This window comes from Ceratotherium simum, chromosome 10 (genome assembly GCF_057802395.1).
Source record: "Ceratotherium simum simum isolate JZ-2026a chromosome 10, ASM5780239v1, whole genome shotgun sequence".
Lineage (NCBI taxonomy): Eukaryota > Metazoa > Chordata > Mammalia > Perissodactyla > Rhinocerotidae > Ceratotherium > Ceratotherium simum.
In genome coordinates this window covers 71,860,167-71,872,336 of record NC_141909.1, presented here as the reverse complement: position 1 = coordinate 71,872,336, position 12,170 = coordinate 71,860,167, and the positions used below count along the sequence as shown (strand labels likewise).

Below are 12,170 nucleotides of genomic sequence, written 5' to 3'. Positions count from 1 at the left end.
TCGGATCCCGGGTGTGCACCGACGCGCCGCTTGTCAAGCCATGCTGTGGCGGCGTCCCATATAAAGTGGAGGAAGATGGGCATGGATCTTAGCCCAGGGCCAGTCTTCCTCAGCAAAAAGAGGAGGATTGGCAGATGTTAGCTCAGGGCCGATCTTCCTCACAAAAAAAATTAAGTGGTATCTACAAAAGAGAAATTTTTCAGCTTTCATTTTTAGCCTCATAATTTCCCTACTAAGGAATTGGAAAAAGTGGGTATCTGCTTGATATGTCACTTTATCAATGTTACAGCTTTTCTTTTCCCAGAGACTTAAAATTATTAATCACTTCCTTCCAGTGTCAGCCTGACTCAAAACTAGTTGAGATGGATTTCACCTCTCTCCTCTTAACCACTCTTGGTAGCTATTTGTCCCTGTCCCCATGGCTTCTCTTGGCCTCAGCTCCTGCTCTTTACTTTTTTCTTTCTTCAAAGTTCTAGATTGTAAAATATTAGAGACAGAAGTGATCCAGAAACCATCCATGCAAACCCCTGATTTCCTACAAATAATCGTGTGCAATATCTGTGGAGCACTTCCTATAGTATGCCAGGCACTACAGAAAGAGGATTTTGAAGTCAGATAGACTTGGGTTCAAATCGCAGCTTAGTTACTTAAGGGTTAGTGACCTTGAATAAATTACTTACCATCTCTCATCTCAGATTCACCATCTATAAGACAGTGATAATGATAATTTGCAAAATTGTTGTAAGGATATAACGATTATAATAGTCATAGCAGTTTTCATTTCCTGAGTCCTTTCTATGTATCCACAACCTGATAAGAGTTAAATATCTTAAATTAAATCATTAAATGCTCACAACTACCCTGGGAGTTGCTATTATTATCCTCATTAGCAAAAAGGTAAAGAGTGGTACTGAAACCCAGGTCTGTGGGATTCGAAGGTTCATGCTCTCAAACTCAACACAATATTGCCTTTAACGTAGAAATAACATATGTAAACTGCCCAGCACAGTGCCTCATACATAGAAGAGATTCATTGTAAAGTTACTGGTTTTTTTATTGTTATTGATCTTCTCATGACCTGTCCTAGGACAAGAGTTCTGACATTCTGTAACAATTCACTTTGTCTTCTGTTTCTGTGGCTCTTTCCCTATCATTGTTTTCCAGTTTCTCACTCATCAGTTAATAAAAGTAATCCTTTCATTCTGGTTGGTGAACAAACCAGTCTTTCAATGTCAAGTGTGAATTTTAGTTCTTCAGTTTATTGTTATTCAAATTATTGTTTTCGGCCCAAAGGTTCCTTTTCACATCTGTCTTAGTTACTATCCCAGATGCTTAAGACAGATGCTTAAGACTGGCAGAATCTCTAAATAGCTGAGCTATTATTATTATAGCCTTTGTTACAGTGAAGTAGACCTGCCCCATAGAAGCCACCTCAACCTAACAGAGAGGTAGATGTGCCGTGAGTCAGGCTGCATTGTCCAGAGTCACCCAGCCCATGAGGAAGTGCCGGTCCTATCTCCTAACCTTAATCACATCAAAGGTTTCTAACCATATATAAATTCGTTTTAATTTATACATAAATTAGGGATGGTCTGGTGAAACCCTTCTTCGGTGTAATGTATCACAATGTTGAAATCATATTTTTAAATGACCATCACTGAACCCATATAAATAGATATTTTAATTTCAAATTGTTAATCTTTAATCAAAAAACTGATTTTCAAAAAGTCATTATAGCAAAATTTAATTTTACTGTGATGAGAAACTTAATTGATTTTCCCCGAGAACTGATGATAAAAATATTCTCCGGACATCACTGAATTTACCTACATCTGTATCTCTTTCTGACAACAGTGGCTTGCAAATTGTAAGGCAACATTTGCAGGAGGATCAAGAGATGGAGTAATTACTTGTCAACCAGGGGACTCAGAAGAAAAGGTAATAAAAGCCTGTTAGAATTATCTTTTCTGTACTCTGACATTGTGTGTTGGTTTTGATCCACCCAAGAAGCATGGAACTTGAGAAAGGAAGAGGCGGAATGAGTCATCCCATACATTCACACAACACCAACAGAGTAAGACAGAATGACGTTCAAGCCAAGCATGACTGTGTGCTGATGGGATTTGGGGGGGTTTTCTTCTTTTTGGAAAAGTAAAGGTATAAAAATAACATTTCTACTGGACACTAACTATACTAATAATTTCCTAATAAATCTGTTCTTCATTCAGAATATAAAACCAATTTTCATTAATTCTTCACTAAACCACTTAGTTCCTTCAATGAAGAAAGTAAGTCTTTGTTGACCTTTCAGTAATTGCTCTAAAACAGATTTTTTTCCTCATTTTAGAAGTGCTCTAAGTACACACCTCACACCAGCTGGTTTGTAAATGTATGCCACATTGTAAAGGAAATTAGGCAGAAGAGTGTGTACAGATTAAAATCATTCATTCTGCAGTTACGTACTGAGTGCCTCCTTTGTGGCCCACATGGTGGACACAACAGTGAATGATAGACAGGCCTCTGCTCTCAGGGAGCCTCTGATCTTGTCAGGGAGACAGATGTTGATCAAAAAATTATACAGGTGTAAACTGCACTAAGTGCCATGAAGGAAAGGAAAGAACAGTAAGCTATGAAAGAAGATAGCAAGAGAACCTGATCAGATGTGGAGGGTGGTTCTGGGAAGGCTTCTCCATGGAGGGTGTTTATCTTAACAGCAATGGTAAGCAAGTGAAAATTTTAACAGGTGGGTATGATTAGATGAGGGCTCTCCCACTCTGCTATGGAAACTATGGAAGTGGGCAAGAGTGGATTAAGGAAGACAGGTTAGGAGGCTGCTGCCTGGTCTAGGTGGAGAAGGTATTACCTTGGAATTACACATCATCACTACTGGAAAAGCATTTCAGATTGTGCACCCTTCAGAGGATGAGAAATCATCTTTAAGGTAGGCCTTGAGGAGAAAAGATGGTGTCACTCCACTTAAATACTGATCTTATGTCCTCAGTTGGTAAAGATGATATTTTGCTGATTAGAGCTACCATTTGTCTTCCATCCCAAAGCAAAATCCAACAAATGTTTGACGTCAGAGCACTGCTTATCCTCAAGTGATTCTCTCCAACTCTTTTTTTTAGTCAGGTTCTCTGTCTTCTGGAATAGTTTGATGTTGCCAATTACTCTGAGCACCCTTTGCATGGGGACAATAGAATGTGGATAGGAAGTGAACTTATAACTTGAATCTATGTCTGGATGTCAATTGCAAAGTTAATATGCCAATAATTATTACACATGTATATTCTATTTCAAAGAAGTATGTACTTTATGAAAGGATTAGTACTTACCTTACCAAACCTAGCAAAGTAAATTCTTGAGCAGTTAGAGATATCGGTCTGCCAGAGATAGCAACCGTGTACCAAGAGGCATGTGAAGTCTTCCCACCCCCAAGCCCTACCCAGTCTGGTCTGGTCTTTGCCAGTAGCTGATTTCTCGTCATTCTTAACAGGTGACGTAAGTGAGAAATTGCTGTGGAATTGTTTGTGTAAAAGAATATAACTCTTTGCTAGGTGTTGAATATTTTCAGATTTTTCTTCTGTTTTCAACATGAAGTTGTATGACATCAAATTAGCGAAGAAAGGTTACACACTGGTGGCCTGTAAGCTATAATCAATTCACAGACATGTTTTATTAAGCTTGTACAGTGTTTTTTTAATTGACCCAACATTTAAAAATTAAAATTGTTCACATACACACATACACCCAAAATAGGATTTCTGGTGTCTCTGGAAAAGAAAAGCTAGCAACACTGGGCCTGCCTTCCTAAGTGGCAACCATTACCTAGAGCTGAATGTCGGCTGCCCCTGTGGTCTGCTCTCCATCGTCCTCACTGCACATCGAATTCCTAATACTGAAGGCAAGAGCAAGGTGCCAATCATTGCTTGGACTATTGTGTTTTTCTTATAATAGAAAAATGTGTCTCTGAACCTAAGGCCCCAAAATGAGGAAGTGAAAGAGAGGGCTGTGTGTTTCAAGAAAAATGGCAGTGTTAATCTTGGCCTATGTGAGAAATATCTCTACATATATAAGATCCAAGCACCTGTCTGCTGAACTTGCTCACAGAGCAGTATGTTGGAGGAGAATTCTCAATGCATGTACAAAACAATAAAACAAATGGTGTTTCTAAGAAAAGTGCTTCTAATAGTCGGGAAGTATTTTTGAGGGAAGGCTTTTTTTAAAAGACAGGCTTGATTAGTAAATGATTTAGGCTTCTTGGTGATTACAGTACAAATTCTCCTAGAATAAGGCACGGCATACACTCAATAGGACGTAAAACAAGGAGTGTGAGTTGCATGTGTCTCACTCATTTGGAGACACTGCTTTTCCAGTGTTTTCTCAGCCCTCACATACCAAGAGGAGAGACAAATCTCTTCACGACTTAAAACTGCTGCTTCTAATTAAGGATTTTGGTTTCCATTGACCTCTCCATCTCCTGTGGAATTCATTCTCAAGTGGCTACTACTACGTAGTTTAAGTGAACGGAAATGTAGGTCTCAGCGAATGTCCCCAGTTCTGCAGAGCTGGCCCTGGGAAAGCTGGAGATGTTTCCACTTCATTTGTTATAAGTGATTTTAGTTGACACACTCATAATTCTACAGATATTTATGAGTGCTACTTAAACATTTGACTCTGGACTCGAGTACAATAATTTACATTTAGCCCTACTACATTTTATCTTATTCATCATTCCAACTATTAGGGTCTTTTTGGATACTAACCCTCTCAATTATGTATTTCCTAACCCTGCATAATCCATGAATGAGAAACCTGACACCTCTGTTCTTATACAAATTGAACAAGTGTTGAACAGGATAAGACGTCTCTCCAGTTAAATTACAATCCGCTAAACATCATCCTTCCGCTATAGTCAGTCTTTCTTCTATAAGGAATCCTCTTTTCTATATTGACTAAAGAAATGTCTGCTGAAGTTAAAGTTTCCTTGAAAACAGTAGACGCCTCAGGCTGTGTAATCTGTATCATAGGCTTAAAGGTATTTATCTTTCAAAGCTTTGAAAAATATTCATGGCCAAGGTCCAAAAAAACTACTCAACAAACATAATACAATAGTTATCAATATGCCAGACCCAAGGGATATTAGCAACAGGTGAGTACATGTTTTTCATACCTGCTTAGGAGATTACATGCATCTATGTATTTTTGAGTAGGGAAGCTTCAACTTGAGGCTAGATTATCTAAATTTTATCCCATTTAGTTTAAACCAGTGACTTTCAGAGATTAAACATGATAAAAATAATAGCTAAGATAGTATACTCTGGCTCATCTTCTGTCGTTGAAAATTTCTCAGATTTTTACCTAACTGGCTAAGTCATAAGCAAAGCACTCATTTCAGAGCAGAATATAGAGAAACAAGAATGGCTATGCTACTGTTAATGAATAAGAATTAGATTATTCTGGGCTTTTAAGCTACCCTGTCTATGCTCAGTTCTTAACATCTTGGTTTCTTGATCTGTTTTTCTCATTTTGAGAAAACATACCTCTAAATCCAATTTATAAATCAAGCCATATCAGGGCTTGAAGAAAATTCTTATGACCAAATAAAACAGTAACATTCCCACAACATTTTCCAAACAAGTTTAAGTTATCAAAACATAGATACGTCTATAAAGATGTCTAAAGGGATTATTTTTAAAACCTGGATACAGAAAAAACATTAGCATGGGGGGAAAAGAAGTTTTAACATTTTCCATAAAATAGCCCCCCTAGAAAGGCATTTTTCACTGTATTTTTAGAGCTCTAAATACAAACTAGGTCCCAGCCTGTGGTCTAGGGAAAGATTCTGAGAGAATAAATATCAAGGCGGCTTGGACTAGCCTACCTAAAAAGGACAGTTTAAGAAGGATGCTGAGAACTGCTGTGCGTCAAGTTGGCCATCTCCCAAGGAACACAGTTTTGTGCCCTGAGAGCTGAGTGGGAGGAATTCATTGACAATGAAATTCCTTAGCACCAAGCTGGAGTCAGAAAGTCTCATTTGCCTTTATTGAACAGAGAAGATTTTGCTTTAACTGATTTGATGACCTTCTTGGATTACAACCTTGTTTTGGAAAACAGTAAAAAGATAGTAGTTTTCTTCACACAAGACCATGTAATTTACTTAGCACTTGCTTCATTCCAGGCTTCTGAAAAGTGAATTCCATGGTAGAAGCAGTTATATGCTAAAGTGCATACTAAACATTTCAATCACATTTGACATTTTCTAAAAAGTCTTCACAGTGGAAATTCTGTATATATAGACTTAAGACTCTGGCCCTGTGCTCCTTTCTGGTGTGGCACTGTATTTCACTACGTAAGTTTTGGTTATAAAAACTTCTAGGCATAGTTAAAGTTTTCTTGAAAATAGTGAATACCTCAGGTTATGTAATCTATATCACAGCCTTAAAGGTATTTATCTTTCAAAGCTTTAAAAGGTATTCATGCCCGGGGTCCAAAAAAACGACTCAATAAACATAATACAGTAGTCATCAATGTGCCAAACCCACATGGTATTAGTAACAGGTGAGGCAAGAAGAGACCCTTGGAGGGCAGGGGCAGGGGGTTAGGGGTGGGGGTTGTTAGTGGTGATGCTTTATGTTTGAAGATACTAATAAATAATTTGATAGTTTTATTTTTTTATGCACTGTACCTTATGTTAAGTATAATACATTAAACTGATGATAACCCAGAGATTTTTTTGGAAAGAGCTTTAAAAGGAGGGTTTTTTGTTGTCAAGAATTAGAAACTGAGTTAGATAGGTCCTTAAATATTTTGAAAATCCATAACCAGATATATTGACCCATAATTAGGAATGGCCAAATTGATTTATTGGCCAAATTGATTTTTTAAAAAATATTCTATCAGGTTGTGGTTATCTCTTTCCACATACCCAAACTTTCCTTAAACCAATTCTGTGGTTATGATACGGTGACACAAAAAAATGGTAGCTATAGTTGAACATGGCACCGTTACAAATTTATATTATTCTAGACTAACCATCAGTTCTAGATTACTTTTAGAAATCGTCTACTGGGAAAAAAACTTAAAATTACTTGTCATAGCTCACAATTGTTTGGGAGTATACAGACAATGTTTAGTCCTTTGAAATGACGATATCTAGTGGTCCTATAAAATATTCTCAATGTGGAAGGCAATCTAACTCTAAAAAAAATGATACTTAAGATTGTTAATTCTATTCTATGTTAATTAGATAGTCATAGTTCGGTAGAAATGAAGCCTAACGTATTAAAGACGCTGCCTTAGCTAACATTTAGCAATCATATAATTTGAGGGGGGCTATAGTTCTTTCAAATTACTCAGTTGGTCTCCTCACAGTTTTACTATCTTCACATATTATTCACATTTAAACACTAATATCTTCAAGCAATGAAAGTTTTGACTTCTGGTCTCCAAGACTGACAAAAATCTAAACCAACTAATCAGAGAATCTAAAAGATTACAAATTATGTTTTTCGATAGTTTCCCATTAGAGCTTGTTTTTAACTGGTTCGCTGTGCATGTTGAATGGGTACAACATTTGCAACCATTTATCAAGTTTGGGCAAGCAATGCTAATACTGCTGACGGTTCTGCTCTTAGAAGAGGGCCGTGCTTTCTGTTGCATGCATTACACTGACCCTGTACTTTCTTTCCTTTCCTTTGTTTCCTGTGCCATGCTTGCTGTGTAGCAAATGGAATCTCTTGCAGTAAGTTAACTTTCTTTCCTACTCTTTGTCCATTTAGGCATGGACCCATAACAAATCTTGTTTTTACTGTTACTATTATATCTCTTAGCATGTTTTCCCTTTTTCGTTTCGTTTTATTTATTTTTGGTAGACTGAGACATGCAGTTTATTAGTAGCATTCTGGGCTGCTTTCGTCCCAAAGTAGAAACCTATGTTGCTATGAACTCTCACACTATCAGTGGAATATTTTGAGTAATAACTACCGTTATCTGACACTTAGGAAAGTCAGAGTTTTCATAGCTAGGTTTCACCCTAAATTGTGAAGGTAACATTATGTTTTTAAACAATACTTTTTTATTTATCTGTGAGTCTCTGGCAGTTATCTTTTATACCAGATTTTAAAAAGTTTCCATAAAGAAAAGTTTAAATGATCATAAAATAAAATGTTTTTCTAAAACAACCAGAGATCTAATTTGAGTTAACTTGTGAGTGTAGCTACTTCTTTAAACTTAGGCTGGTTACCAGGATTGAGAGATCAAAGAAATCTAAGTAGAATTGGTTTTCTCCCTAAGGATCAGGGGAAGGGTGAGAGGAGAAAGAAAACTTCATTCAGCATAGTCTTAGCATGACCTGACATAACTTTTAAAAATTAGGATAGAAAGTCTGTTAATAAGACTATTAATAGAATATTCTTCCTGAAACCTAAATTTAAATTCTTGTCATTTCTCTGTTTAATCTGATTTGGGGGAACAATTTTAAGTCACCTTAGAAGCTCTCAATTCTGAGTTAACTTCTTTCTTTATAGTTCATTAGTAAAAGAAAAGCCCTATTTATCCTTACTTAACCACATTTGAAAAGTGAACAGTGAAGTGTTTAGTTTAAGCCACATATTTAACCCACTTTCACTGGTGACTGCTGAGCCATGTAATTCTATCTAGTGAAGGCTGTTCTTTTCCTTTCACAGAATCCCATCCACTACCTAGGAGCTAACCCATTCTTGGAATATAACAGGCAAAGTTTAGAGGCCACTATAAGCAGATACAGCTCAGAGAGTAGTATGATTGTTGGTGTTGGAATTACTCACGATTTATTTTTCCCTCATAGTATATATAAGCCGTATAATGAAAATATTTTAAATTCCAGAGGTATCTATAGGGCTCAAGGGCCATTTTGTATAACTACTTTTTAATGTTCTTCCCACAGAAAGTTTTGAATGTTTTCATAATTTCTTCTTTTTGTAAGCACTTTTGGCCCCTTTTTATCTCTTTAATTCAACAAATATTTATTGAGCACTGAGTAGAAGCATCGTTGGTAAAACTGATACAGCACCTTGGAGGATCACGTGGCTGGTGTGTTTACACAGACTTTAGGATGAGTGTCTGCACCCTAAATGGCAGGGAGAACTGTCACATGGAGTAATCTCCCAAGTGTCTGCTGAATTTATAAATTTAACACCTAGAACGACTTAATGTTTTGCCTTTTAAATATATTTTTAATAAAAAGAAATTCTGTGTTTTTAAAAACAATTTATAACTTATAAAAATTAAGACAACCACAGCTATAATCTGTGGGTATTTAATTGGAAAATGGAAATTTGGCAGTTCACTAAGTCCCTTTATAGCTACTACTCCTCTCTAATTAGTCATCTTCCAGGAGCTATTTTATTCTATATTATACTGTGAATTTCGCACTCATCTTTATTGACTGGATTTGTTGCTCTGTTTTATTTGGAATGATAACAGCTAGTTATGTTTCCTTGATTTTAAAAAAATGTGCTTGTCTTCATCAAGATTCCACTTGTTATACAAAAATAATCCTTAATAACTATTTCTTCCCATGCAAATTCTCTCCTTAGCAATTGGAACTGTGTCAGAGATTATACAAGCTACACTTCCAGCTGCTGCTGCTTTTTCAGTCCTACTGTAAGCTCATCGGCCAGGTGCATGAAGTCAGCTCCATGCCAGAGGTGAGCCCACACACCTCCCGACCCAAAGTCCTGCCACGAACATCACTCCTTTCCTTTTGTTCTACCCCCACCAGTTTATAATGATTCAAGTGATTTTATTCCCACATAATTATTTTGCTCAAGCACAAGTCTTAAATAATAGTGTCTTGTATTTAGTTCTCTGCTCATTTGGCAGTGCCAAGACTAGGGTGAGGCAAGTGATGTGTCTAGGCACAAGCTTTAAGGACCTCCCTAAATGCTATGCCGAGGGGCCTCGCTCACCTCACCCTGATCCTGGCCCTGTGTCTGGGCATCCTTATTTGAAAAAGTTCCTTGTGTTATGGTTTTCCTTCTTTATCTTTAGCTTTTCGTACCTGCCCTTACATTGAGGTAAGAAGGAAATTATCTATATTATGTTTGACTCTCTTCAGCTTCTTTGCCCTGCTTTACCATCAGGGTGCACTAATATTTCTAAATGTAAAACGTAAAATAACTTAAACATACTACTTCTGAGTGAGCCAAAATTTTCTTATAAGTGAAAAAATACTACTGCAATGTAGTAAGTGAAATAATGGTGGTGTGCCCCGGATATTATGGAAGCACGGAGGACAAGTGCCTAGCTCACCTGGAGGCCACGAGGTTGAAATAGGAAAGTTTTCTAGAGGAAATCACACCTGAGCTGATTCTTGAAGGATGAGCTGGAGTTAGAGAGATGAAGTCAGTGCTAAGGAAAAGCGTTCCAATAAGAACAAACAGCATGGGCATAAACATGGTGGTAAGAAAGACAAAGAAACTACAGGTACCAGCAATTTAGTATAGCTAGGATATAAAATGCAAAGCAGAAGGGAGCAATGGAATCAGGCGGAAGAGATAATAAGGGGGAGATCATGGAAGATGCTGCACCTGGGAGTATGTCAGTTAGATTTTTATGGCAGGGATGTGGAGGGTGGATTTGATTACAACTAGACTGGAGACAGAGAAACCAATTATGAGGCTGCTGAAACAGCTCGGATGAGAAATGAGAGTTTGACCTAGGGCAGAAGTACTAGGTATGGAGAGGAGGAAGGAAATGTGAGAGATATTTAGGACAAAAGGTCAATGAAAGCCATTGGGTAGGGAGGTGAAGTAGAGGGAAGCCTCGAGGACAATGCTCAGGTTCCATCTCAGATGAAATAAGTGACCAGCGGTGCCACAGCTGAGACAGGGATATAAAAGAAGGTCTGAGGCAGCTGTACATCCAAATGGTCAAGCCTTCTGCCTGCTGGTCAATGACTTGAGTCCTGCCTACTAGATCATGCCCAGGTTTAACGACATCTTGCAGGTGGTTAAATATGAGGATATGAGATCAAGGGAGAGGGCTGGGCTGAAGGCACAGTTGCGGTAGTCGTCATTGAACAGCCAGGAGTCCATGAAATGATCCCATCCCGAGCAGTGGGGTGAGGATGAGCCCTGAAACCTCACGTCTGACGAGGGGAAGAGGAGGAAGAGACAGCAAATGAGAACCATGTTACCATGTTTATTCCTCAGTTTGAAAAAAGGAAAATAACTGTATAATTTTTAAGTGTACTTTCAAATGCCAATTTCAAGGAAGGCATGAGTCAGACATCTTTGTTTATGAAGAGCTCTTCACAAACCAGTTTCCTCCATAGAATTACAAATTATCAGATGAAAGAGAAGACAGTTGATCCTGTTATTTGCTACATTGTCAAGATAAAGTTTACTTTTCTGGCAAGTATTAACAGGAGTCCATCTTTGCTCAAAAAATGGAAGACGTGCAAATGCAACTCATATGTCATTTTCTATATTTAAAAAGCAATTCAAGTTTCACTTTAGAGTAAGTTTAATGTGTTACATACCGTGTGTGTATATAATATATGTACGTGTATGTATATATTATATATACAATTATTTAAAACTTAGTAAGTTTAAAGTGAATTTCTCCTCAATTACTTTAAATCTAGGTAAGTTTTAAATACTATACACACAATTTAAAACTTACCTAGATTTTAAATAATTAAAGACAAATTCATTTTCAAAGTTAAAAATTACGTACAAAAGATACTCTAATATCTTACTTAAATGGATTACCTCAGGGCCGGCCCCGTGGCTTAGCGGTTGAGTGCACGCCCTCCGCTGCTGGTGGCCTGGGTTCGGATCCCAGGCGCACACCGACACACCGCTTCTCCGGCCATGCTGAGGCCGCGTCCCACATACAGCAACTAGAAGGATGTGCAACTATGACATACAACTATCTACTGGGGCTTTGGGGGAAAATAAATAAATAAATAAATAAAATTATAAAAATAAAAAAGGATTACCTCAGTACATTTTAAACCTAGTTCAGGAGTAGGTAGCTGTATTTAACAGGCACCTGTGAAGACACTAGTCCTTGAGGGCCTCGGTTCTATAGCGCGCACAGCTTGAGCAAGCTGGGAATGACGAAGAAAAGTGAAGATGTTGGGTAAACCAACTTTCCAAAGGAAACGGGCATCATCAGCTTGC

At 37.6% G+C, this 12,170-nt stretch overlaps 1 protein-coding gene across 5 annotated transcripts in view; it reads left to right on the top strand.

Annotated features, from left to right (window-relative positions):
• FRY (FRY microtubule binding protein) overlaps window positions 1-12,170 on the top strand; it is a 316,921-nt gene that overhangs the window by 301,432 nt on the left and 3,319 nt on the right. For 3 of the 5 annotated variants that reach the window (XM_087436225.1, XM_014791263.2, XM_087436227.1), the window contains exons 58-60: window positions 1,855-1,938; window positions 7,727-7,744; window positions 9,579-9,689. In XM_087436225.1, coding sequence (XP_087292351.1) covers window positions 1,855-1,938; window positions 7,727-7,744; window positions 9,579-9,689 — 213 coding nt within the window. The remainder of the gene's footprint in view (window positions 1-1,854; window positions 1,939-7,726; window positions 7,745-9,578; window positions 9,690-12,170) is intronic. The other 2 variants (XM_087436226.1, XM_004435310.3) reach the window with 1 other exon arrangement.